Source organism: Diabrotica virgifera, chromosome 2 (genome assembly GCF_917563875.1).
Source record: "Diabrotica virgifera virgifera chromosome 2, PGI_DIABVI_V3a".
NCBI lineage: Eukaryota > Metazoa > Arthropoda > Insecta > Coleoptera > Chrysomelidae > Diabrotica > Diabrotica virgifera.
Genome location: NC_065444.1, coordinates 206,557,736 through 206,585,219, shown reverse-complemented (window position 1 = coordinate 206,585,219; position 27,484 = coordinate 206,557,736). Strand labels below are relative to the sequence as shown.

Sequence of the window (27,484 nt, the reverse complement as noted above, 5' to 3'; positions counted from 1 at the left end):
AAATTTTAACAATTTGTTGAAATTAAGTATAACTGTCTGAAATAATTAATTTTATTTTTATACTTCAGAATTGGTGTTCGTTTATTGATTTGACTTTTAAAAAAGTAAATTTTTGTCGTTTTAAGATTTACAATTTTTATTTATTTGTTTTAGTAGGGGAGGAAAGTATGCTATATTTGCAGTCACTCGAGCGTTATGATGACCAATTGGGTTGTTAAGTAAAATTTTCCATTTTAGCGGGCGCTTGTCATTTTTAATTTAATTTTCCATTTTCAACAATCGTTTTTTCCAATTATAGCGCCATCTATCCATAATTCGAAAAAAAAATTCGTTAGAGCGGGCCACGAAGTGGCCCGCTCTATTGCAGTTTTTGTTCTTTTGTTTCTAATTTGCTGGAGACATTTTGAACTACACAAGAACACACTAGAAGAACAAAACGAAGAATAAATATCCATCAAAAAAGAAAACAAAATTTATTAAGAAACACAGGGAACGCTTTTGTTAGGTTCCTTACTCGTTTACCTGATTACCGAAGACCTTGTTTTAACACTTGTTTAAAGACTAACCGCCGCGCGCCGGTGCCTGTCTACACATGCTAACTCAAACACCTGTACAGTAGAGCGTCGATAATCCGAACTAATTGGTACAGGGGGTAGTTCGGATTATCAAACTGTTCGGATTATCGAACATATGTTCAAAATACATACAAAGATCATAAACATAGTACATATGTACATATCTACATACGTTTTAGTTACAAGGAATAAAACACCTGCATAATAAACAAATATATTGTATGTATTTCTGCATCAACAAAACAAAAATCCGCGGTCATATTTTTCCCATATTGTCATATTAAATCCAAAAATTCGGTCCGCGATCATATTTTTTAATTTTATAATTTTTTTTTTGCGTTCGGATTAGCGAACGTTTGGATTAGCAGGGTTCGGAGTATCGACTCTCTACTGTATTTTTTTATATAAGCACGATCCATGAATAAGTGATAAGTTGTAAGTAAACTACAAAGTTGCAGAAATTCGGAAACTGGTCAATGCAGTTTTTATACGGTGGGTCATAAAAATAATCCCAATACAATATGTTTAATGTTCGATACTAGTGTTTATAGCACCCTCATCCTTCAGCCCGTACTTTTAGGTAATTCAACAAACTAAATTCCAAATATAGACAATATGTAGCGGTAGGGATAATAATAATAAGGATAAATAATATAAACCGTCAGTAGAAAAAATAGAACGTCAATAATCCGGATTAATTGGGACCGGACCCCATCCGGATTATAAAATCATCCGGATTATAAAATTATATGGATTATCGAAATGACCGTAAAAAAGGCAAGTACATAAACAAATTTAAGTACAACAAATTTATATTTTCTCTTATACAGTAAAGGGACTAGGGGTGAAAATTTCATCTTAATCTGAGCGGTTCTTTAAAATTTACAGCAAAAACGGTGAGTAAATGCCATAAATTAGCTTGAGTTTTTATATAATTATTTATGATATAAGTGTTAAAAGTACACGTTTAAGGCACGCATGTGAAAGTTTGCAGAATGAGCGATACCGAGTTCTGCAATTCACATGAGTGCCTTAAAAATGTACGTTTTAACACGCATATCATACAATATTTTTTCTACAAACGTAATTACAGGACAATATCTACAAAAACTTTTACTTGAACTTGACTGACATTCCATTTTTATATTTTTTTGACATTACGCTCGTATGGAGTGCTAAAAATTGCATTTTTAACACGGTTGTAGAAAAAATATATTATGATATATTTTATAATAAACCTATGATGATTTATATTTAATATTTATTAAAAACTTTTTATATACAATTTGTATTTTTATATGAGGCGGGCGGGCCCGCATCCCAACTGGAACCAGGGCCCGCCGATCTATCAGTACGCCACTGTTCCGAAGGTCGCTTCTGATGTCATATTTGTGTTTAAAAGCCCCAAAAACCCCTGAAGCAAGTTGTTTGTATTAATTTAATGCCGAAAACTCTCGAAACTCCAGAAGATAACGTGCCTCAGCACTGATCCTGGCACCTGGTGATTCGGGGATAACGTATTCGTGTTCAGCAACCACAAAACCCCCGAGTATTCTGTTTGCATCAATTTAGTGCCAAAAACCATCGAAACTCCAGATGGTATGCATTGGCAGTATCCCTGGGTAGACCGGTTGCATAGGGGGTCGCTTTTGATATTGCGCATTCGTGTTCAGTGACACCAAAACCGCCCCCCCCTCTCCGAATAAAATATATGCACTTTTGGACCTTTTGCCTGCCTTTATCCTGAACACAATGCAAAAAGTTGCAAGTCTCTATGTGCTCTATTTAAAAATTGATTTACTCCGGTGTTTTTGTTTTTAGTGGCAAGTGCCCTGGCCTAGGACTAATTTAATATGAGTCAATATAAATGAGAATACCAAATCATGTATGAAAAATGCTGCAGTTTTAAGACGAAAATATTTTTTGCAGAAATACAGGATTATCTTTTTACAAAAAATTGCTGAATGTTGTTCTCAAGATATTTTCTTGTGGCATTTTTATAATCAACTATTTTCAATGGGAAATAAGCCACAATTTTACCAAAAAAATGATTTTATTAACGTTTCGACACCCAAGTCGGGTGTCGTTGTCAAAATACAAAATAATACTGAGTATTGAGTATGTATTATTTTGTATTTTGACGACACCCTACTTGGGTGTCGAAACGTTAATAAAATCATTTTTTTGGCAAAAATTGAGGCTTATTTCCCATTGAAAATAGTTAATTAAAAAATTGCTGGATGCATTAGACTATAAATATACTTAATTTAAAAATTATTGATATTTAGCAGAGTTTTTATGAAAAATTATATTTTATGGTGTATTTTGTTCGAAGTTTGTCGGAGTGGTCATACGTCATACCATTTTTATAAATTCTTGAATAAAACTAAGACAAAGAGGTATCGATATTTATAATTTTCCTGTTTGAACGGTCCTGTGTAAAGCCCATTGTACTCATCTGCTATACAATCTGTGCTATCATTTCCAAATGTATCGATTTGAATCTGAAGTTTAAAAGCTGATGAAAGTAGAATGTTGTTAAAGGTACTTACCTATTTTACTAAGGAAGTAAAACTTCACTTGTAGGTAGATGGTATATAAATTTATTAAAAATTTTTATCTAAAGATCCAAATTGGATTGAAGTGGGTACATCACTAGTACAAAAAACACAAACGTTTTCGGACCAATCAGTCCATCATCAGGTTGAAACTTCAGATCCAAAGTAGTTGGAACTAGCTACATAGTTAGGTCGAAAGACCTTAGTATTACAAGAATTAGGCCATTTCGGCTACAACAATGTCGACAATAAGTCGATGTTAAAAGAATATAAAAATTTTCAACTGTTAACATCGACTTATTGTCGACATGATTGTAGCCGAAATGGCCTTATTCTTGAAATACTAAGGTCTTTCGACCTAACTATGTAGCTAGTTCCTACTACTTTGGATCTGACGTTTCAACCTGATGATGGACTGATTGGTCCGAAAACGTTTGTCTTTTTGTACTAGTGATGTACCCACTTCAATCCAATTTGGATCTTTTTAGATAAAAATTTTTAATAAATTTATATACCATCTACCTACAAGTGAAGTTTTACTTCCTTAGTAAGTTTTTATTATGGTATACAGCCAATGAGAGGAATCTTTTCCTTTATAATTTATATTGTACTTACCTATGTTCAGCAGTAGACGAAATATGTCGAGGTTCTCCTTAACTGAGTCTCTTGGTACTACCATCATTGTATACCATTTTTCTATAATCTTTTCTCAACATATTTAAAAATAAAATATCCTCAACTTTTAGCAGTGAAAATAAAATCGTTATCTACATTTCTGGTAATTTTCCCATATAACCTCCCTAATATAATTATTTTTGAACCCAATAAATCTAATTTTCAATATTTCTTAAATTATTTAATATTCAAACTATGCTAACCGACAAGAGATCATAAGGAGCAGGCAGGCACACCCGGTACCCAACATCCTGTACATGATATAGTCATGAACAACAACTGAGGACAAAAAACTTTGTTAAAAAAGGGCGGTGTAATGTAAGTAGAGCTATTTAATTCTCCTATTGTGTGCCGCCTCCTTTCAAGGTTTCTCCGTTTACTCCATATCGGATTTCTAGCTACTTAGATACTTACACTGCATACGCATTAACAAATCTGTCATGGAATGTATTTTTCTACCTGGTTAGGCTTGTGTCATATCTGAGGAGCGGATATTTTATGAATGTTGACAGATACGGACTAAATATTAGAATTATTTTTTAGAAACATTTATTTGAAATATTTACAGATTTACGCCGCGCAGCGTTTTGAAAATCTCTGACAATCAGCCCTGTGATGTAACAAACCCGTTATAAATAACGTGTATACGTTATGTTAAGATAACGTTTGAGTATAACAGCCTGTATAACGTGTTGCCAAAAATTAGATGTGATGTATCATGTTTTTAACGTGCATGTTATCCAGCATGTTATTTTCAAAACGTTAAAGTATCGTCTTGCGCGACAAGAATAACAGTATACAGAAATGGAATACGTTAGAGGAAGACAGACATAAACATACTAGTCCTGTCGCCAGGGGGGGTACAACGGCCTCCTTAATTCAGATGGACTTACCCAAGTTTTCTTTATGTATTTTGACCCGTAGAACACGAATTTTTTGGGTAACAGTCGATCCGGATGTCGATAAGATTGTTATAAACAAAGAACTTGAGGAATCACATAACAGCGATTTTTCGCAAAACAAAACATGTTTTTGTATTCTTTGGGTCATTCTAAGCAAAAAATTTTTTTACAAGTTTTTTGGTAGGATGCATAGTTTTCGGCATAAACGGGGTTGAACTTTCAAAAAATCGAAAAATTGCAATTTTTGAACCCGAATAACTTTTCATTGAAAAATAAAATAGCAATTCTGCTTACCGCATTTAAAAGTTCAAGTAAAATTCTATCGGTTTTGATTATTTTCATTGCTAGAAATTAATTTTTTTATTGTTAAACAAAGCTATCAACACATAGTAATTGAATGATATTTTCACGGCATTTCTAATTTGAAATCGAACGAGTAGGCGCGCATACACAATGTCTACGTACATTACGTCCATTAAAACGCATGCATTGGGCCCGGGAAACGCTATGTGTTTATACCTTTATTTAACAAATAAAAACTTATTTTTTAGCAATGCAAACAATCAAAACCGATAGAATTTTACTTGAACTTTCAAATGCAGTAATCAGAATTGCTATTTTATTTTTTAATCAAAAGTTATTCCGGTTCAAAAATTGCACTTTTTCGATTTTTTGAAAGTTTAACCGCGTTTATCTCGAAAACTACGCATCCTACGAAAAAACTTGTAAGACCATTTTTTGCTGAGAATCACCCAAAAAATACAGAAAAATATTTTGTTTTGCGAAAAATCGCTGCTATGTAATTCCTCAAGTTCTTTGTTTATAACAATCTTATCGACATCCGGATCAACTGTTACCCAAAAAATTCGTATTCTACGGGTCAAAATACATAAAAAAAACTTGGGTAAGTCCATCTGAATTAAGGAGGCCGTTGTACCCCCCTGGCGACAGGACTATACAGCGTGCAACGAAGTACGCATCTTGTTCATCGCACTCGCACATCTGGCCTGGCACTTGCATTGCACCAAAACCAAGACCAAGATGACTCAAGATGTTATTTGAAATTCCCGGTTCTCGGTCCGTGAGGTGTTCTTTCTATTGTGCATGTTATTTGTTATTTAATTTTTGCCTGTCGTGTTGCTATGTTATAAAATGGCTCAACAAGGATTGAAATAAACCACAAAACGAACATACAAATGGATTTACCCAATCTGGACAAACTGGTCTCTATAGTCTGTATGTTACTAAACATGTTACTAAAATGTTACACTAAATACTTCTTCCTAACTTGTTCATTCACTACTGGATGTTGATCACATTGACAAATCTGTCTTTGCGCCTTGTAACTTAGCAGGTCGTTTTAAGTTCATCAATATATTCCTTAACTAACGCTTTTCCTTTACACTTTTGCCAATTTCCTTTCCCTTGAATATATGTTGCAGAAGCAAAGATTTAAATTTAAAATATGTACGAATGATATGGAAGATGGTCGAAGTCATTATGATTCTTAAACCAGAAAAACCAGTAGGTACAGACTTCGTCATACAGACCGATATCTCTGATCGATTTAATATCGAGGGTAGTTTTTGAGAAACTTCCCCTCAAGAAAATTAAACCAATTATTGAAGCAAAAAGTTTGATTTCGACACATTAATTCGAGTTTAGATCCACAGAATCACAAATATTATCGAAAGATCGCTAGAAGAAAACAAATCTGTATAACTGTCTTCCTTGGTGCTGCACAGGCTTTCGATAAAGGCTTACATGAAGATTTAATACAGTTGTTCCATTTCATCTTTGCCCATGCATGCGTCATGAAACATTTTCAAACAAGTTAAATCAAGACATAAAGTGAAAGGTACGTCGATGTGTAGTACCATTGATACGTACTATGTGTGGTAATAATTAGGAAACGGCTATTATCCCGTGGATGTATTTTATCAAGTTATTTATTGAAGTGTTTAATCTTTTTACACTATTGAGGAGATTGATGGACTCAACATTAAACAGTTTGAACATTATACCGACTATTACTAGTATAAAGATAAATATAGTACGGTAATAACTAAATAAAAAAAAAACAAAAAGTTAAACAGTAATCTCTAAAATAAACAAATAAGTTTCCATTCGACAGAACTATAGCCACACTCATATATATTACTAAATAGGTACTTACCGGAAGTAATCAAATTAAGAGAGGACAGTAGTTAGTCGTCCTAACAACAATTATGTTTGAAAATAAAAATTACAATAACATATATAATATAAAGAGTAAAAGTTTTAATTTGAAAAACTAACTGTCACTTAAAATCATAAACGTCAAAATTCATAGTTAACAAGGTATCAACGACATGCCATATTATTTATCCTTGCGAAATGGGACGTTTCATCGCCGCCGGTTCATCGCCGCCGTTTCGATGCCGCCGGTTCATCGCCAGTCCAATTCATCGCCGTCCGTTTCATCGCCGGCCGTTTTATCGCCAGTTAGTCAGTTGATTTTGTATTATGGGAGATTACACGACACGACGCTTAAATTCAGTTCAAAACTTATGACAATTAAAAAGATAAAAAATATTATTATATTTACTGTTCTACTTCCCCTAAATTTTATACTAGATAGTAGATACTAAATTTGTTGTGTTAAATGACCTTTGTAGAAATATGTTTTATATGTTCAAGTTTATGTAGTGTTCAATACACCAGTGGTGTATCTACTTCATAATTTTTATTTAAATAATTTGCATTTTTATTATTAACTGACTGGCGATGAACCGGCCGGCGATGAATCGGCCGGCGATGAACTGGCGGCATCGAAACGGCGGCGATGAACTGGCGGCGATGAAACGTCCTAGATCCTTATCCTTGTTTAACTTATTGTGATTTATATGGAAAACGGCTTAATTTTGCGATACTAGTTTCTGTGAGTTAAAAAGGGACCTAGTATAAAAAGTAATTTGTGAATAATTTCATGCATGGGAAAACGTGAGTTCAACTCAAAACGTCTACCTTCGTACATAAATGAAAAGCATTTTAGAATTAAGCAGGAAGACTGTTTTTGGGACATTAGAGCCGGTGTTCCATACTGTAGTGTGTTGGGTCCGGTTCTATACACCCACTATAGACGTATCACTATCACAGTAGGGGCGACTAGGAAGAACAGACCAACAAGGTCTAAATAGCAGTTAATGAATTTTATAAACAGACACAACTGAATGAGGCTAAATCTGATCATGTTAATTTCACAAATAAAAAAACACAATATATAATAGTTATCAATATCCATATCCAGATACTGCTAAATATTTAGGTATACATAGATGCCAAACAACGCTAGAAGGTTCTCGTCAAGAAAACAAGAAAGAACTAAATAATATAAGAATACAAGAAAATGTATTGGTCAGTTGAAAGAACCTCAATTATGTTGATTCATGAAAAGTTTACATTAAAAACAAATATCCATACTTGTATGGACTCCAGCACACCCCCATAGTGGATGTCAACTATGGGGGTATGTTGGACCAAGCATAATAGCAATAATACAAAGATTCCAGAAACAAATACTGAGAAACATTGTAGTTGCTCCTTGATACGTGGCAAGCAGTGATCTCCATAAGGTCCTAGAAATGGAAACTGTGGATACAATCTACAAGAATATCGGGCAATATAGCTTCTCGATATTACTAGGCAACCCAGAATATTGAAGAGGGAAAAAAGCCTTTTGAACTAGTTTGAGTGAAGCATATTGCTTGTGCGGGTAAGTATGTTGGAATATCTGTTGGTGTTGATAAGAGCTGCTCTAGAATAAACTCTTAATTTTAAGGAACAGTTTTAATTTGGATTAAATTAAATTAAATGAATGATGAACTAAATGAATTGTTTATTAAACAAACTAGTTTCTAGTGCGCAGAAGCAAAAATTTGCAAAAAAACTGTATTCCTCCAAAGTTTATGAAAATTTGGTACAGCAAATTTAAAGTTATTATTAAACTAATGACATAAAGGAAATGCAATAATTTGGAATCCAGCTATGCTAAAAAATTTGAAACTTTCCAAAATTTTCCTGTTCGAAAAATTCTGTTTTTTGAAATTATTTTTTAAGAAGAATGAAGATGAACCGAGAGGTGCTGACCACCATCAAATCTCAAATCTGCATAAGTTTTCCGGGCTGCTGTAGTTGAGATAAATATTGTCATGATGTTCGCCAATATTCGTCAACGATAGACACATCAATAAAAAGATGTTTGTGGAGTAATTTGGTAGAAACTATTGTGGTAGATAGTAGTGACCTAGTGGTTTGAAATCGTGCAAAATATGTTTAACTAATTCATGTTCTATGCCAGAGACCCTGCAGGTTGAGCCTTTATGTAACAGGTGCAGGTGAAGGTGTCTTAAAAAGCTTGTTCTGGGTTTATTCTTGGCTTTTTATGCAGTATTTTAGCTTTATTAGTACATATTCGTCTAGTATAGATTGCGCCATGTGCTTGGCCAGATATGCTATCCCAATGATTGTGTTGGGATCCAAGCTCTCATCCGCTAACGGATAGTGCTTTTTAGCACTTCTAACACTGAATTTGAACTAAAGATGCTTTTTGATGATAGCCTAATTTTTCGTATTAAAGGCTGCATTTCTTTGAAATAGATATCTTCAGTCCACAGCTGATATATTTTTGTGTCGATTTTAAATATAAAAAAATAATTCTACAAAATTCTGAAACGCTAAATTTTTAAATCATATGTTAAATTTCCTGACTACTGTCCTGAGATATTGTAGAAAAGTATATTCCCATTTCAGCATTTGAAATAACCTCTAACAATAAGCATTTTGTACAATTGAGCTGTCAATACAAGTATTGACATTTCAATTTACATATTTCGATAATGACAGTTATTGTATGATTCTTCCGTTGTTTTATATTCAAATGTATTGTTCTAAAATAAGATTTCAATCTTAAATCAGTAATGGTATTTTCTTTATGGTTATTGGAGCAACACAATTTGTTTGTGCCAAGGTGACGAAATTATGTCTGCACACCTAATTTAATTTCCATTATCTCTATAAATATTTGACCTTTGAGGTATACCTAGTGTGTATAGTTAATAACAAAGGGAACTGAGAATAGAATTAGTCACCATATTCCAATGAAAAGAAAAGTTATGTTCCAACGAACCAAAATACGAAAGACCCAAAAATATGAGTAACAAAAAATACAAACAATATTTGTTTTTATTTATAATAAAAACGAAAACAACAATGAGATAGAACTCTAAAATCCTTCATCTCCATACAAACAAGAGGTATACATTATACTAGAAGAATTACAAACCACTCAGTGCGCGGAGTCCCAGAAATCCAAAAAGAACTAATAAAACTAAAAACCTTTTAGTAGTGTGCCGAAACTACTAACAAAAATACTATTTATTTATCTATTAAGCGCAACAGGCCTTGTAGGCCTAGGGCTAAAATGTTTACATTTCTGATTACATAAATAATAAATAACTTAATATAACTTATATAATTTATATACTTACTTACTTAAGCCGTCCTCTTGTACCTTACGGTGTCGAGATAAGTGGAGAAATCAGACGGCTCCATGCCTTTCGGTCAGCAGCTAGTCTTTCTGCTTCTCTCCACCCAATACTCCTTTTTATGCAAGCCTTTCCAATATTTGCTTTCCACGTTCTTGCTGGCCTGCCTCTTCGTCGTTTGTTGTCAGATGCTGCTTTCCATACCCTCTTTACAGTTCTAACTTCACTCATTCTCGCCATATGTCCGAACCACGATAACTGTTTCATTTCAAGTCTGTCCAAGGTCCTTCCAACACCGCACCTTAATTAATAATTTATATATTTTATTTAATTACACTTCAGTCTTTTTATACAGTCCTTCAACACCTCCCTCCATCTCCTTCTGTCCAATGCTAGTTCTTTCCATCTCTCAATATTACTATTCTTCAGATCTTCGTACACACTGTCCCTCCATCTTTTCCTTGGCCTGCCCTTCTTCTCTTTTGTATTGGTCTTCGTGAGAGTACCATTTTTGGCATTCTTTAACTTCCCATTCTCTCGATGTGCCCCAAATATCGTATTCGCTGTGCTTTGATCGTCGTCGTGATCATTGGCTCTTTATATAGTTCCTCCAATTCTTTATTGGTTCTTCTTCTCCACTGACCTATTTTCACACCTCCATATATTGCTCTTTGCATTTTTCTCTCCTATCTTTCTAAAAGGTCTGTTTCTGACTTTTTGAACACCCATGTTTTGCATGCGTATGGTACTGTAGGTTTGATAACAGTCATATAAATTCTTATTTTTGTTTTTCTTGATACGTATTTGGATTTCATTAATGTGCGTAATGCTCCATATTTTTGCAACAAAAATACTAGCAAATATAAACTTGCCAGGGAAGGAATACTCGAAAAAGCAGGATTTCTAGACAAACAGATCCATGATTCATTGCATATACAACTACGCCAATTGATGGAGAAATTCATTAAGTACAATATTCCGAGTTACATATATTTCGCAGATCTGAAGAAGCCATTTAACAGGGTAAATATACCCTAAAATAGGATTAAGAGTACAGGACTGTTGGAGATATTACGTAAATGGATAGGTCTAGAGTCTAGATCAAATTGCAAAATGGACAAAAACACAAAAACCAGAATCAAAACGTCCAGTAGGTAGGCCCACAAAACTTTGGAACGAGAGCTGGGCATCTACAAGGGCAGAAATGACCAGACCTCGTCCTATCACAAGAAAATAAAGAAAAAAACTAAGGTCTTTCTACTTGGTTAATTTTCCAATATTTCTTTTTAGAAATCTCGACCATTAGAACAGTAGATAGGAGAAGAATTGAAGAATTTGAGACACGATGTTGAAAAACAATGCTTCATATTCTTTGTACCGTCAGGACAAACACGATAGCTGTTGGGGAGATTTACAACCCACAAGGTTTCTATAGCTTTATAATTACAAGGATATTAACATTTTTGGTCATATTGTTGCAACTAATTTTACAGGGAAAAGTAGAAGAAAAACGAGGAACATGAAGTAAAATGATTTCCTAACTGTGAAATATACGTGATTCAACACAACAACTACGTGGTATGTAGGGGTGGGGAAAACCTACCGGTTTTAACCGAAAACCGGTTTTTTTACTTCGCAATAACCGGTTTTACCGGTTGTTTTTTTGTCCCGGTTATAACCGGTTTTTTCTTTTTAAAGTAAAAACCGGTTATTAGGTTTTTACGGTGATTAGGATTAGGTTAGGTATTATTTTGGATCCCAATCATAATTATTATTCTCATGTAATTATTCCAAACAAGACCATAATTCAAATTTTATTTTATAAATACAGAAGCAAACTGAAAGTGCAAACTCACATCAGCCAGAAACAATTAAGTTTTATTATAATATTTCGTTGAAAAGGTATTTGTAATCATAATATTTACATAAGAAGTGATCTGGTTGAAGTAGACGCAAACGTCATCTATTTTTCACATTTGACTCTTGACATTGAAAGTGGGTGAATGACATTTTCTGATTACCAAAAATAATGTTCTGACTATGAATATCGAATTACCGATTACGAATACGAATCTTATAGTATTTACCTACGTTTTCAAAACGATACCCCCATACAGGAAGTATTAAATGAGTTAAAATGTACCTATTATACAAAAATATACAAACGTGTTAAAAGAAATATTGTACATGATAATTTTTTTTTGATGGTAGTAAAAATAAAAGATAAATTGTATTATACAATTTATTTTTAAGTAAAATATTTATGTTGATATTATTTTTTTTAAATCTCATTTGAAAGAGTCTGGGGAATTTTTTATAAGTTGAAATGGTTGGGTTAAATTGTATATTATTGCAGTATGTATATATAGTCCTGTCGCCAGGGGGGGTACAACGGCCTCCTTTATTCAGATGGACGTACCCAAGATTTTTTCATGTATTTTGACCCGTAGAATACGAATTTTTTGGGTAACAGTTGATCCGGATGTCGATAAGATTGTTATTGACCAAGAACTTGGGGAATTACATAACCGCGATCTCTCGCAAAACAAAACATTTTTTGGTATTTTTTGGGTCATTCTAAGCAAAACATGTTTCTACATTTTTTTTCGTAGGATGGCTAGTTTTCGAGATAACTGCGGTTGAACTTTCAAAAAATCAAAAAATTGCAATTTTTGAACCCGAATAACTTTTGATTAAAAACTAAAATAGCCAGTCTGCTTACCGCATTTGAAAGTTTAAGTCAAATTATATCGGTTTTAATTATTTGCATTGCTAATAATTTATTTTTTTATTGTTTAACAAAGCTATAAACACATAGTGTTTCCCGTGCCTTTACATGCGTTTTAACACATGCTACGTACAAATAGCCTCGATTGCACTAGTATAGTCGGTTCGCTAAACTCAGACGCAACTGGCTAGATATTTTAGTCGATAATTTTTTTGTTTTTTACCAATTTTGCAAAAATTGGCAAAATTACTAAATATTTAGTGATTATTAACTATTTAAAAATTATTTTTTGCCAATTTGACTAAAATTGGCAAAATTACCGACTAAAATATCTAGAAAGTTGCGTCTGAGTTTAGCGAACAGACTTTACCTATTCTACCTACTCGTTCGATTTTAAATGAGAAATCATAGAAAACATCACTCACGCACTAGGTGTTTGTAGCTTTGTTTAACAATAACAATAAATTTTTAGCAATGCAAATAATCAAAACCGATATAATTTGACTTGAACTTTCAAAGGCGCTAAGCAGAATTGCTATTTTATTTTTTTAATCAAAAGTTATTCGGGTTTAAAAATTGCAGTTTTTCGATTTTTTGAAAGTTCAACCGCGTTTATCTCGAAAACTGAGCATCCTACGGGAAAACTTGTTAGAACATTTTTTACTTAGAATGACCCAAAAAATACAAAAAAAAAAATGTTTTGTTTTGCGAGAAATCTCTGTTATGTAATTCCTCAAGTTCTTGGTCAATAACAATCTTATCGACATCCGGATCAACTGTTACCCAAAAAATTCGTATTCTACGGATCAAAATACATGAAAAAAACTTGGGTAAGTCCATCTGAATAAAGGAGGCCGTTGTACCCCCCCTGGCGACAGGACTAATATTAATCTTACGCTATATTATATTTAATAATAATCAATAAATATATTATACTAATAAAATAATAAATAAATATAATAATTAATAGAATAAAATGGTTTTATTAAAAATTGTGTTTTATTTATATTGATATTGATGTTCTTTCGATAGTACTAATTTTGATCATACTGATATCGAGTATCGAGTCGAGTGGAGTATCCCAAACTAAAGTGTATTGTAAATGTAACATTGTAACCTATTGGATTAAAAAAACCGAAAACCGGTTTTTGGAAAAACCGGTTATTTTTGACCGGTTATAACCGCAACGTTAAACCGTAAGCAAAAATAACCGGTATGACCGAAAACCGGTGTTTCGTCAAAAACCGCCATCCCTAGTGGTATGTGGTTTAATAACAAGACCACAAATCTTTTCAGTGCAGCAATATGCAAATTACTGATTGTCACGATGGTCGCCAACATCCGAAACGGATAGGCACTACAAGAAGAAGGTCATATTACTTTCATTGACAATATAAGGCTAATGGTGCTAGGAAAACCGAATAGAAAGAGAAAGAGGGGGCGAATATAAATTAAAATATAGTGGAACTAATAAATACAAGATATGGGGGTGCAATACGAACAACACAAAACAGAAATATATAGAGGTAAAGGTCAGAAAATGCGAAAATAAGAATGATAAAATAGATGAGTAGTTATCCTGATATGCAGGGATAAAATTACGCTGTGTCTAGGTACACGCTAACGTGTACGCAAATAAAAAAGTTAGGTACACGCGAATTAAACTTCATCAAGCCAATGACGTCATTATTTAGCGTGCACAGTGTCTGTATACTTTGGTACACGCTATTTTGATACGTTTAGTGTTTGATAGAAAAATATTTGTTTTAAGTGAAGGGAAAGCAGAACTATTCAGATGTTTCAAACTTAATTGTAATAAATCAATGTATATACAGTAGGAAAAATGAAAGAATACCCATGAACGAACATATAAAACACGCTGTATTTTCCTGTCACCGTGTCATACAAAAAATTGGCCAGCGCAAGTACATGTAATAATTATTATTACATGTACTTGCGCTGGGCAATTTTCTTTGTGACACGGTGACAGGAAAATACAGCCTGTTTTATATGTTCGTTCATGGGTACTCTTTCATTTTTCCGACTGTATAAAAGTATATATTCAGGTTAGCAAAATAAATATGTATTTAGTTGACATCACATTATGTACAAAATATATGTTAATATAATTTTTATACGTAAGTTAATTATTATAATTAACTATTCTAAATGGGAAATAAGCCACAATTTAACTAAAAAAAATGATTTTATTAACGTTTCGACGTCCAAATCGGATGTCGTTGTCAAAATAAAAAAATTAGTTAGATTAAATAACTTATTAGAAGAAATTTTTTACTAAGCCACAACATTTTTGTTTAATTTATTAATATTTTGTATTTTGAAAACGACATCCGATTTGGCCGTCAAAATGTTAATAAAACCATTTTTTTAGTTAAATTGTGGCTTATTTCCCATTTAGAATGGTTGATTACAAAAATGCCACAAGGAAATAGCTTCAGAACAAGTTAATTATTAATGTGAAAGTTTTAGGTCTTCCTTTTATTTTAATTTTGGACGGTACTACTATTTTACTTACAACTAAAAAAATACCTATATATTAATTTATAGTCTCTTATCTTTTTCATACTGTTTTAAAATGTTGTTAAACTCATTAAAATATCTAAATAATTGTCCACACTCCATAATTAATTTAAAAACAAACACTAAACAAATAAAAAACAAGAAATCTCTACTAATCAATATTAAAGTGTAAACACAATTCAACAAATTCTACTCTCTGACAATCTGGTACTCGCGGTATCTTACCATATCATACACGCGGCTCAAGTTGGGTGTATGCAAAAAACCAGTATTATAACAGTGCACGCTAAATAGTGACGTCACTGACTTGATGACGTTTCGCGTGTACCTAACTTTTTTATTTGCGTACACGTTAGCGTGTACCTAGACACAGCGATAAAATTAACCTTTAAGTACTAACATCTTAAATCAATGACGTAAACACTAACTAACCGCCTGACAGACGGGTTTAACATTTTAGTGGTAATTTTTGTTTTTGTTAAATATTTTAATGCAAAAAATATCTCGATGACATACTGAAAGTATAAACTATCTAAAAACACAGTAATTAATCTAGTTTTTCTGTATTTATTAAAATAATAATTATTTATGATATAAGTGTTAAAAGTACACGTTTAAGTAAGGCAAGCATGTGAAAGTTTGCAGAATGAGCGAAACGAGTTCTGCAATTCACATGAGTGCCATAAAAATGTACTTATTAACACGCATATCATACAATATTTTTTCTACAAACGTAATTACAGGACCATATCTGCAAAAACTTTTACTTGAACTTGACTGACATTCCATTTTTATATTTTTTGACATTACATCAAAATTGCCGCAGTGCCTTAAAAATTTTAAAGCACTAGTAGCATTTTTGGAGTGCTAAAAATTGTATTTATCTACTCTATGTCATATCATGTGTCAGTTTTTAGTTTTAGTCTGGGCTGATTATCGGAGAATAGGCCATTTTTGGGAAAAGTTATTTACCAGCAATTTTATTGCTGGAATCGAATTATAAGATCCTATATATTAATAATATATGTATGCAAAGTCCTCAGATAGTGTGCTACGTTTTTTATAAACAAAATGGCGCCGACAAATCGTATTTTTTTCAATTATTGCTCTATAACTCCCAAGATTTTAAGTTTACAACCAAAACACCTTAATAAAAATTCACCGCAATTAAATTTTGCATAGAGATATGTTTTTCACGATCTGATACGACGAAAATTTTCCTCGGAAAATGCGGGTTTTCCCAACAAAATCTTTAATTTTCAAATAAAGTTTTAGATAAATAATTATCTACCAATAATTAAATAATTTGGTGACTTAAAAGCCTTTTTGGTTTAAATTATAGTTCCAGAAGCTGATGAAAATTAAACGAATATTTTAGCAACAATTCAATTGTTAATTAATAATTTACGGTTACAATAATAACCAAAATAATTATGATACACTGATACACTTGACAAAATATGAGTTTTTTTATTTTTTTGCATAATCTTTAAATGTTTTAAAAAAAATAGTTATAAACAAATTAACGTTCCTCAGAAAGTTTTTATTATATTATAATTTTAAAAAATAGCTAAAATGCGCATTTTAAATATCTTTAAAATAAATGATTTAAAACTTTTTTGCAACCATTTGTAAAAAAGTTATGAAACAGCAAAGTAAAGATACGATTACTACTGTGTTTATAATTTTTTAAAATTCTTTCAAAGCGTAGAAGTGAGTTTAAAGTAGAAGCTAATTATTTACAAAATAATTTCGATTATCAGTTTAATGGTTATATTTTAATTAAAGATTATAAATATATTTTTTTGTAATTTACACGCGCGAAAGTAGAGTAACACAGTACTGTAGCTACAATTTTCACTCGGAGCGACGACCGGCCGCGTGATGTACACTTTTAATAAATAATGCATGCTGCGTGTCAGTCGCTGGGAGTGGACATTTTAGCTCCGACTCTGTATCAGGCCTACGTTTGCGCTAAAAATTACAAAAAAAGTATTTTTAATCTTTGATTAAAATATAACCATTGCACTAATTTTTGACATTCTTTGTGAGTAATTAGGTTATACCATAGACTCACTTTTAAGCTTTGAAACAATTAAAACAAATTATAAACAACGGAGAATTCGTATATTTACTTTGCTGCTTCATAACTGTTTTGCAAATGGTTCTAAAATTTTTTTAAACCATTCATTTTCAAGACCTATGAAATACGCATTTTAAGTATTTTTTTTAAATTAGAATATAATAAACAATTTCTGAGAAATGTTAATTTGTTTATAACAATTTTCTTTAAACATTTAAAGATTATGCAAAAAAATGAAAAATTTATATTTTGTCTACAAAATATTAAATAGGCATCACACCTTTATAATCTTTCTAAGTTTGATCAATGTCTAATGATTATTTTGGTTGTTATTGCGACTGAAAATTGTTAAATCAACAATTGAATTGTTGCTAAAATATTCGTTTCATTTTCACCGTCTTCTGAATTTATAATCTATAACAAGAAAGCTTTTATTTCACCAAGCTATATAATTATTGATAAATAATTACTGGCCCAAAAAATTTATTTGAAAATTCGAGATTTTGTTGGGAAAACCCACATTTTCCGAGGAAAATTTTCGTCGGAGCAAATCGGGAAAAACATGCCTCTATGCAGAATTAAATTGGGGTGAATTTTTATTTGAGTATTTTTGGTGTAAAGTTAAAATCTTCGGAGTTATACAGCAATAATTGAAAAAAATACGATTTGTCGGCGCCATTTTGTTTATAAAAAAAGTAGCACACTATATGCGGACTTTGCATACCTATATTAATGATATATAGGATCTTATAATTCGATTCCAGCAATAAAATTGCTGGTAAATAACCTTTCTTTGTACTTTACTAATTAGACCAGCGTATTATAACTATTTATTTTTCAAAATTTAAAGATTATGCAAAAAAAAGAAAAATTTATATTTTGTAAATAAAATATTAAATAAGCATCTCATGTTTATAATCTTTATAAGTTTGATCAATGCATCATGATTATTTTGGTTATTATTGCGATCGTAATTTGTTAATTAACAATTGAATTGTTGCTAAAATATTCGTTTAATTTTCACCGGCTTCTGGAATTACAATCTATACCAAGAAAGCTTTGATGTCACTAAGTTATTTAATTATTGAATAATAATTACTTACCTAAAACTTTATTTGAAAATTAGAGTTTTTGTTAGGAAAACCCGCATTTTCCGAGGAAAATTTTCGTCGGAGCAAATCGTGAAAAACATATCTCTATGCAGAATTTAATTGCGGTGAATTTTTATTGAGGTGTTTTGGTTGTAAAGTTAAAATCTTGGGAGTTATAGAGCAATAATTGAAAATAATACGATTTGTCGGCGCCATTTTGTTTATAAAATAAGTAGCACACTATCTGCGGACTTTGCATACCTATATTATTAATATATAGGATCTTATAATTCGATTCCAGCAATAAAATTGCTGGTAAATAACTTTTCCATGAATTTTGCTAATTAGCCCAGAATATTTGTGAAATCTGTCATTATAGATAGCAGTGCGTGAAGTGTTTAAAATGTGCGTGAAGTAACAATGTATTTTAAATGGGACTTACTTTTTCGCACTGTTTTTAAAACACTTTCATATAATCAAATATCCTTAACCTTCGCGTTGTCATGGTGATGACACAATGAGCAATAAATTGCGACAAAAGTTTTGACAGTTTTGTGGTTTGAAAGAAGTTAGAATTTTTAAATGTCAAAGTTCTAAAAATTGTAGAATAGAAATGAATTCCAGTGACGAAGAGTTGCAGTTTTTTTATTTGTTTATGGTAGAGTAGATAAAATATTGTATGAAACTGTGCGTGAAGTACTTTGTGCGAACTTACGCGATGTATACCACTCGCTCCGCTGTCGCTCGTGCTCTAAATATCGCGTGCGTTCGCAAAAAGCATACTTCACGAACTGTTTCATAAATAACTATTTTAACACGGTTGTAGAAAAAAAAACATTATAACAAGAATGGAAGGGTTTGTGTACCTTTTTACTCCTGAAAAAAAATGTGATAAAAATTTAACAAAATAGAGAATCTTAATAAAAATTTATAATCGAGTTAAACAAAGGGTAAAAAAAATGAAAATAAAAAGGTTTTTAAAAAATGTTAAAACAAAAAAAACTGACAGGTACTATATTTAGTACAGTGTAGCAATGGTAGTCAGTGGCAACATTTTCATCACAGATTGATTCCACTTCGCTTATGTCGTCTTCTACCTCATCAAACCATTTCAAAAGAGTTTCCTCATAGTCTTTATTCTCTTATTTGATATTTTTGACGAACTGGGGCACATTGTGTGTAATGACGAACTGGGCACAAACACTAACGTGTCTATTAGACGGAAATCACACTTTGAGCCTAAATATATTTCGAATAACAACCTGCCGCAAATTGCAGAATTTAATACTACTAAAGAACAACTTAACTTGAAAAGTCATAAACGGGTAAACTTCAAAAGTTTCTGGGAAGGGAAATATCCCACTTTCGACAAGCGATGCCGTCTGAGAGACGGGGTGTTAGTACTTAAGGGTTAAGAATACATTTTTATTAGAACAGGTCTATATTTGATACCATTTTTGTTGCCAAAATTTACCACTTATTACCATCGATTGAGATGGTAAGGAAGAGGTTTAGTAGCGAAATAATATCCATCCAATACGAAGAATTGCTTAGTTGAAGGTTCTGGCCGGAGTAGGAGAAGAAGATCAAAGCCGATCTAATGTGACATGCTTAGACACGGTATGTGTGTAAAAATAATTAACGTTGGTACGGTCCAAGAGAGAAACTTATTGAGTAGTGTATTACCGATGCTGACCTCACATAGGGAGTAGGGCAAAGAAAATAATGAACAACAATAGTTACTACATGTACTTTTTCTATTAGTGACTGACGATTGTGGAATCCAAGCTGTAAGTATAACATGTGGTTTAGGTTAGCATACAGACCGCTCTTAAACTGATAAAGGAGTTGAAGCTGGAGTATATGGAGGAAAGCCAAGGCTAAGTTTAGTGAAAATCTAGGAAATCACTGGACTATCTTTCAAGAAGAAATTTTTTATAGGAATAGCTACAAGATGTTTAAGGTAAAGATGTTATTTAGGAACTAATAAAGGGGAACTGGAGGGACAAATCTATAAAAATTATATATGATAGCATTAAAGGCACTGGAATGGAATCGGATTGATTCCAAGTTAGTTTAGGACTCTATGTGTATCTGAAAAAGTAACAAAATAAGTTTACTCTGGATACCTGGACATATTGGTATTAACGGGAACAAAAATGGACCTATTTTCCAGGAGAAAGAGAAACAAAAGGAACATTCATAGGCCCAGAACCTATCGTTGGCAATACGCACTGCCAGAATTACATATAGATAACCACTGGTATGAAACAACGGGTCTCAAACATTCGAAGGCTTATCTACTAGATATGAATTAGATTGATGTGAGAATCATTCTAATCTAGACTTCTTAATGCCATCGGTACATAATTCGCAAATATTTTACGGCTATCCCTAATTTTTCTGTCTTTACACGGCAAATTACGTGTAGTAAAATTCACACTGGTATGGATATGTAAACATTACTAGAATGTCATTCTACTTGACAATGTCATTATTAACTTAAACAAATGGCTTTTGAATGTTCTTGGATAACTGTTATTTGTTTAATTGCAAATTATTAATTCAGTTAATAAATGTGATAATTTTTTCACTAACTAGGTATTCAGTGATTGTAATAATTTATATGTACAACAAAAACTAATACTCAATCGAGAAAAGAGGAAAAGTAAAGTGATTTTTTAATAATATATTGTTACTATGGAACGCTTACAATTTTGAACATCTTTAACAACAAAATACTTGGATCACAGAACATATTATCCTGATGTATTCTCTGCTTGCATCTTCCACAAATAATACACAATAAATAACTTTTTATTAAGTTCACGTCTTAAATCAATTATTTATCAAATATGGGTCATTCCACGAACATACGCCTCTTTTGGATTACTTCGACAACGAATATTTTACTGTGCAACATAAGAAGTACGAAAGTAAATGGCGCTAATACTTATTCCAATAAACAAATGTAATTTGCAATTTACTTTCGTTCTTCTTATTTTGCACAGTAAAATATTCGTTGTCGAAGTAATCCAAAACAGGCGTACGTTCGTGGAATAGGGTATACACAAGTATATATCAATATTATTTCATCAATAACTCAAAATATTCCCGATGCCATGTCAAATATTTCAAATTGTCACTGATTGTCACTGTCTGACTGACAATATGCTGACAATATTCTATTCGATTGAGTGCGTTGTAAGACAAAGATATATTTGGAAAATATTACCACGGACATTGTGTTAACTTATTTCGAATCCTGAAAAAACAAATAAATATTTTTGAAAAATTTAAATGCAGAATGAAAGACTAAATTATTATCGAGAATCGAGGGCCGAAAGTACCTTAGAATAAACAAAAAGTTTATTTTGAATGAGATATTTGAAAATAAAAATCACACTAAATTTTCTCTTAGTTTTTCACCCCTGTAACTTATTAAAATAAACATTAAAGGGGTTATCAGGAACTTTCGCTAATAACGTAATCTTTCATTCTGCGTTTAAATTTTTCAGAAATACTCATTAGTTTTCTCAGGATTCGAAAAAAACGAATCCCCATTTGAATAACATTGCAGCCGAAAATATGTACCCATCCCCTTAACTACAGTGAAAAAGTGGTTAAGCGGCGACTTATATTGAACTTTACCTAACCTAAAAGGTTTCAACAGTAAATTGTTGGTAAGTTGATCATGTTTCGGTCGGAAACAGGCATTATAGTTTTGTTTTTCATAAATTGTTTTTCGTATTTTTAATAGGTATTATTAAATAAACAATAATCGATAAGTTACAACTGAAAGGAGTGGGAAAGTAAAAACCTAATAATAAAGTATCTAATAAGCCCTGTGGGAGAAGATTGACGAAAACATATTTAATTTGCTAAAACGCTAATTCCGCTAATGCCCATGATTGCCTTTCGTTTTTTTCAGTCTTCAAATTTTATAAAAATATTTTTTTATAAGAATAAGTCACAAAATTAGCTTATTCCAAACTAAATTAGTAAATTGGCACGATAAAGTATTAATTTGTAAAATTAAAATAATAATTCTTATGATTTATGCCTTTTATTCACTTTGTAATGATTGTTTTGTCGGCATTGTAACATAATACCGCCTATACATCGCATCCCTCGGTAGACCGCAAACTATAGTAGAAACACGACGGTAGACCGCATACTATAATAGCCCCGTGTACATGTTACCACGCGCCATCAACTTTCCGCTTAATTTATTCAAAGGACCAAAACATTTACCTCAGATTAACACAAACCATTAACACTACACATTATTAATGACAAAAAACATATGTTATTTCTCAAAACGTAGTGTTGATCAATTTCACCCCTCAATAAAATCCCTCAGAGCCGCAATAAAAGCGGGGTTACAACCATTCTCTACGGTTAATCAAACACTGATACCGTATCATGACATTAGTCTCCCGAGAAATATGTCAGAATCGTAAACTTCCCGGTAATGTATTCAGAACGTAATGGTTTTCCGTTGTGTTTTCTCGATAACTGAGAATCGGCTGGAAATTTTTAGATTTTACAACAAAGTATAATGTTAAATATTGTGTTTATATGAAATAATCAACAGTTGATTAGAACGACAATTGCATTTTTACCTAAAAATATTTGACGTTTCAATTTTCACTCCGGTGTATCTTCTAATATCTCGTTAATATAATTTTTCAGTACGTTTATAAAATTTTTGTGTAGAGTTTGTTTAGCAGTAAATGGTTGACTTCAATTAGTGCGGTCCTGTAGTCTCCTCTCTTCTTTTAATTTAGTCCTTAACCATTATATTGTTTTCTCGCCTAGCCATTTTATAATTGCTGGTGCTAAATTATCTTTATCTTGTACACAAGTTTTTTCTACTTTAATAGTTCGTACTTCTTCCACGTCTTCTTGTCCTCTAGGTTGTCGTTTGAATATTTTTCTTTAACGTATTCTGCCTAATTTTGTGTTTAGTAAATTTTTCTTGGTAGAATTTCCATAGTTTTAGTATTTCCTTTTTCTTAGTTGGTTTTGACAGTCTGTTATTGCTCTTATTTCTGTCTTTTTATTACTTCTTAGTCTTTTAACCCTTGTTCAAAAATTTTTGTTATCAATCCTATACTTCCTCGTTATTTCTTTCCAAATTCTCACTTTTCTACTATTGTTGTATTCTTCTTCATTTCTTTGATTTGCAATCTGGATGAATTTTTTCCATGCTTGTTTTTTTGTCTTTACGAAATCTCTTATGTTCTCGTTCTACTATTTCCTTCCCTTTAGTTTTCATTTTACGTTCTTCTTCTACATACCTTCTCTGTCTTTTCTAATAGTATTTTCTTAACTTGTTCCATCTTTCTTTCAGTATACTTACGTTTTTGTGATTGTCTAGTTGTGTGACTTTTTCTGTTTTCTTTTTGGTATTTATTCCTATGTTCCGTGTCTCTTAACTTGTAAATTGCAATTTTACTTTATTCATTTTCTTCATCTGCATTTGTTTTGGTACTACCTAGTAGTTTTGCTGTTATCGCTTTCCCTCTTAAAAAAGTGGTTCATTAGAGCTGCCTTAGCTGATGTTGGTTTACCTATCAGATCTTCTTAGACCTCACTTCCACGGCAAGCAAATCTGTACCTTGCTTAGTTTGAGTGTTGTTACAATATTGTCATGTTGAAACATTCTCTTTTCCATATTTTATGTGCAGATGGTATTATTGCCTCAATCCCTTGGTTATTTTTGTTCGTCGTGTTAGTTGGTTAGTTAATTAGTTATATTTTAATAGTTATTTATTATGGTATCTCCCAAATTTTACCAAGCATATACAAAGTCATCTTATTTTCTGATGCTAGTTGTGTTGATCGGCAGACTTAAAAACCTGCTTGTTTTTCTGCTTTTGATATTGGTACTCTTGTTCAATTATGCTTTTTATCTTCACTGTCTTGTTTTATTCATATAAGAGAAGTCCTTTAATTCAAACACTTAATGTTAAGATCTTATATTTTTGGAATTCTTTTCCTATTCTCTCCAATAATGCTTAAATATTCCTTTGGTTTTCTTGATTTTTGGTTTCCTACTTAACACATAGGAATGTTTTAAAAATATAATTAAACTTTAGTTCGGATAACCGTACTATAATTTTTCGAAACCAAGAAACAAAACAAATTTACTGAGTAAGCAAGTTTTTCTCTCACTGAATTAATTTGAGTCCTATTCACAAAGTTAATTAACTTTACAATGGTTCTCGTTACTGCCAAGATGCCGCAACTTAACTCCAGAAAAAGTTAATTTATCCCATTGCTTACTTTACTCAGTTGAATCCAACTAATAAGTTAATTCGAAATTAATTTCAGTCGTCCCCAAGAAACACCGACGCCAAACAGACATGTTGATGAAATTAAGGAAATTTCTGAAATAATTAGTGCACGAGCCAATGTTGCATTTCAACTGTTAAGTATTTATACAGGAAGCACTGTTAAAGAGTAAACAAATATTTTAATGAATAATTTGTACTAGAAGTTGGAAATGAACCTTATTTTTATGGAAATAGTTATTTAAGAGAAAGTTGAATTTAAAATTTACAGTAGTAACAGTAATAACCTGTAGAAGAATACGAAATGAAACAAAGCAATTGGTAAGAAGAACAAAAAATGAACACTAGGAACAGTTTACAAAAAGGATGGAAAGCGAGTTCTACGGAACACAAAAACAAATATGGAGATTCATAAGAAACCAACGGAAAGAAATGGCAGAATTAAAGTAATACAATAACATACCAGCAAAAGAATGGGAAAGATACTTGACGGAACTGTTTAATGGAAAGGAAAATAATAATCAAAACAATAACCCACCTGAATTAAGACCCGAAATAGAAATCAGTTTTCAGGAAGTAGAGATAGCCATAAATTGACTCAAAAATAGAAAGTCACCAGGACCAGACGGAATAACCAACAAGCTTCTAAAATACGGAGGAGAAAGTATAACCCTAGAGATGACAAAACTTATACAAAAACTAATATTGCACTGCAAGATACCAGACACATGGAGAAACAGCATAATGATGATACCAATGTTCAAGAAAGGAGACAAAGAAGACCCTAACAATTATAGAGGTATAAATCTACTGAACACTGCACTTAATGTTGTTCTGAAGCTATTTCCTTGTGGCATTTTTATGATGAACTATTTTAAATGGGAAATAAGCCACAATTTTACCAATAAATTCATTTTTTTGGTAAAATTGTGGCTTATTTCCCATTTAAAATAGTTCATTACTGCACTTAAGCTAACCACAAAAGTCCTAACCAACAAAATCGATAAACTAACAACTTTATCAGATGAACAACAAGGATTCAGATCCGGAAGATCCTGCGTAGACGCCGTATTTTTACTGAGACAAATCACAGTAAAGGCCATTGAGTACAATAAACCAGCATATCTATGTTTTATAGACCTGACAAAAGCTTTCGATCGCATCCAAGTCGAAGACGTCTTACATTTACTGTATAGAAGAAACATACCAATCAATATTATACAAACCATCGAAAACATAAATTTTCATAATCAAATACAGGCAAAGATAAATGGAAAACTAACGCAGTTTATACCAGTACACAGCGGAGTCAGACAAGTTGACTCATTAAGCCCACTGCTCTTTAATATAATAATTTTGTTTTATTTATTTATTGTTTATACATATGACCTGGCCTCTAGTGACTAATCCAGGTCGTTTTTTCCTGATGGGATTACAGATTTTTTTTTATATTTTTACATTTTTTACTAAACTACTTAATCTAATTTTACAATTTATTAATTAATTTGCCATAATCTATTAATTACATTTAACAAATACATTTAACAAATTTAAATAAACAATATACATTTGTTGAAATATTTTTGGTACTATCAACTTCCTTCTAAGTTATAAAGACAGTCCCTCTATTTTCAGAAGAGAGTTGGTAGTCTTTTTTTTTATTTAATGAATTATTATTTTTATTTATTTATTTTATATTGAATTATTATTATTATAATTGTAAATATCTATTTTTGAATTTATATTTTATTTCATTTATTTTAACTTTATCTTACTCAACTTCATCAGGGTTGGATTATTTTTTGTCTGCTTCTATTATTATAGATTTCTTGTTGTTTTTTAGATATTATTTCTGTTAGATTGTTTAATATTTCAAAATATTCTTCATTTTATAATATATCTTTTATTTCAATTCTTTCTAATCTTCTTCTCATTTCTTTATGTTCTTCATTTTCTATAGTATTTTCACAATGTAACACTATATGTTCTGGTGTACCTAGTTCTCCACATTCACAATATGCATCATCTTTTAAGTTAAATCTTTCCAAATATGTTGGGTACGGTCCATGCCCTGTTAAAACGTGTAATAATCCTTGTTTTGGATTAAAATAATTTGGAATGTTTTCTAATATTGGTATAAAATTGTATAAACGTCTAGATTTTGTTGAATTTTCCCATTCATTTTGTCTTTTTCTATTTATTATTTCTTATATCTAATCCTATTATTTGTATTATTTTTTCATATTTTTCTTTTTTTAGCCAATAATTACATGCTCTTTTTTGTGTTTCTAAATGCATTGGCATTACTCCAGTTAAAACTGTGAGTGCCTGTGTTGCAGTTGTTCCAAATGCTCCCGTCATTCTTACAAGAAATCCTCTCTGAGCTCTATTTAATTTTTCTGCATTTTTTTTATTTATTAATCTATGTGCCCATACACTTGAACCGTACCTTACAATTGATGTAAGTATTGTACTTAGGTATATTCTCATCTGTCGGAACGAAATTC

General features: G+C 31.7%; 1 protein-coding gene across 1 annotated transcript in view; it reads right to left on the bottom strand.

The window, feature by feature from the left end:
- The window catches only part of LOC126880905 (retinal homeobox protein Rx-like), an 89,911-nt gene extending 65,888 nt beyond the window's left edge, over positions 1–24,023 (bottom strand). The window contains exon 1 of the mRNA XM_050644980.1: positions 23,982–24,023. Within this exon, the coding sequence (XP_050500937.1) occupies positions 23,982–24,023 (42 nt within the window). The remainder of the gene's footprint in view (positions 1–23,981) is intronic.
- Between the last annotated feature and the right edge of the window lie 3,461 nt (positions 24,024–27,484).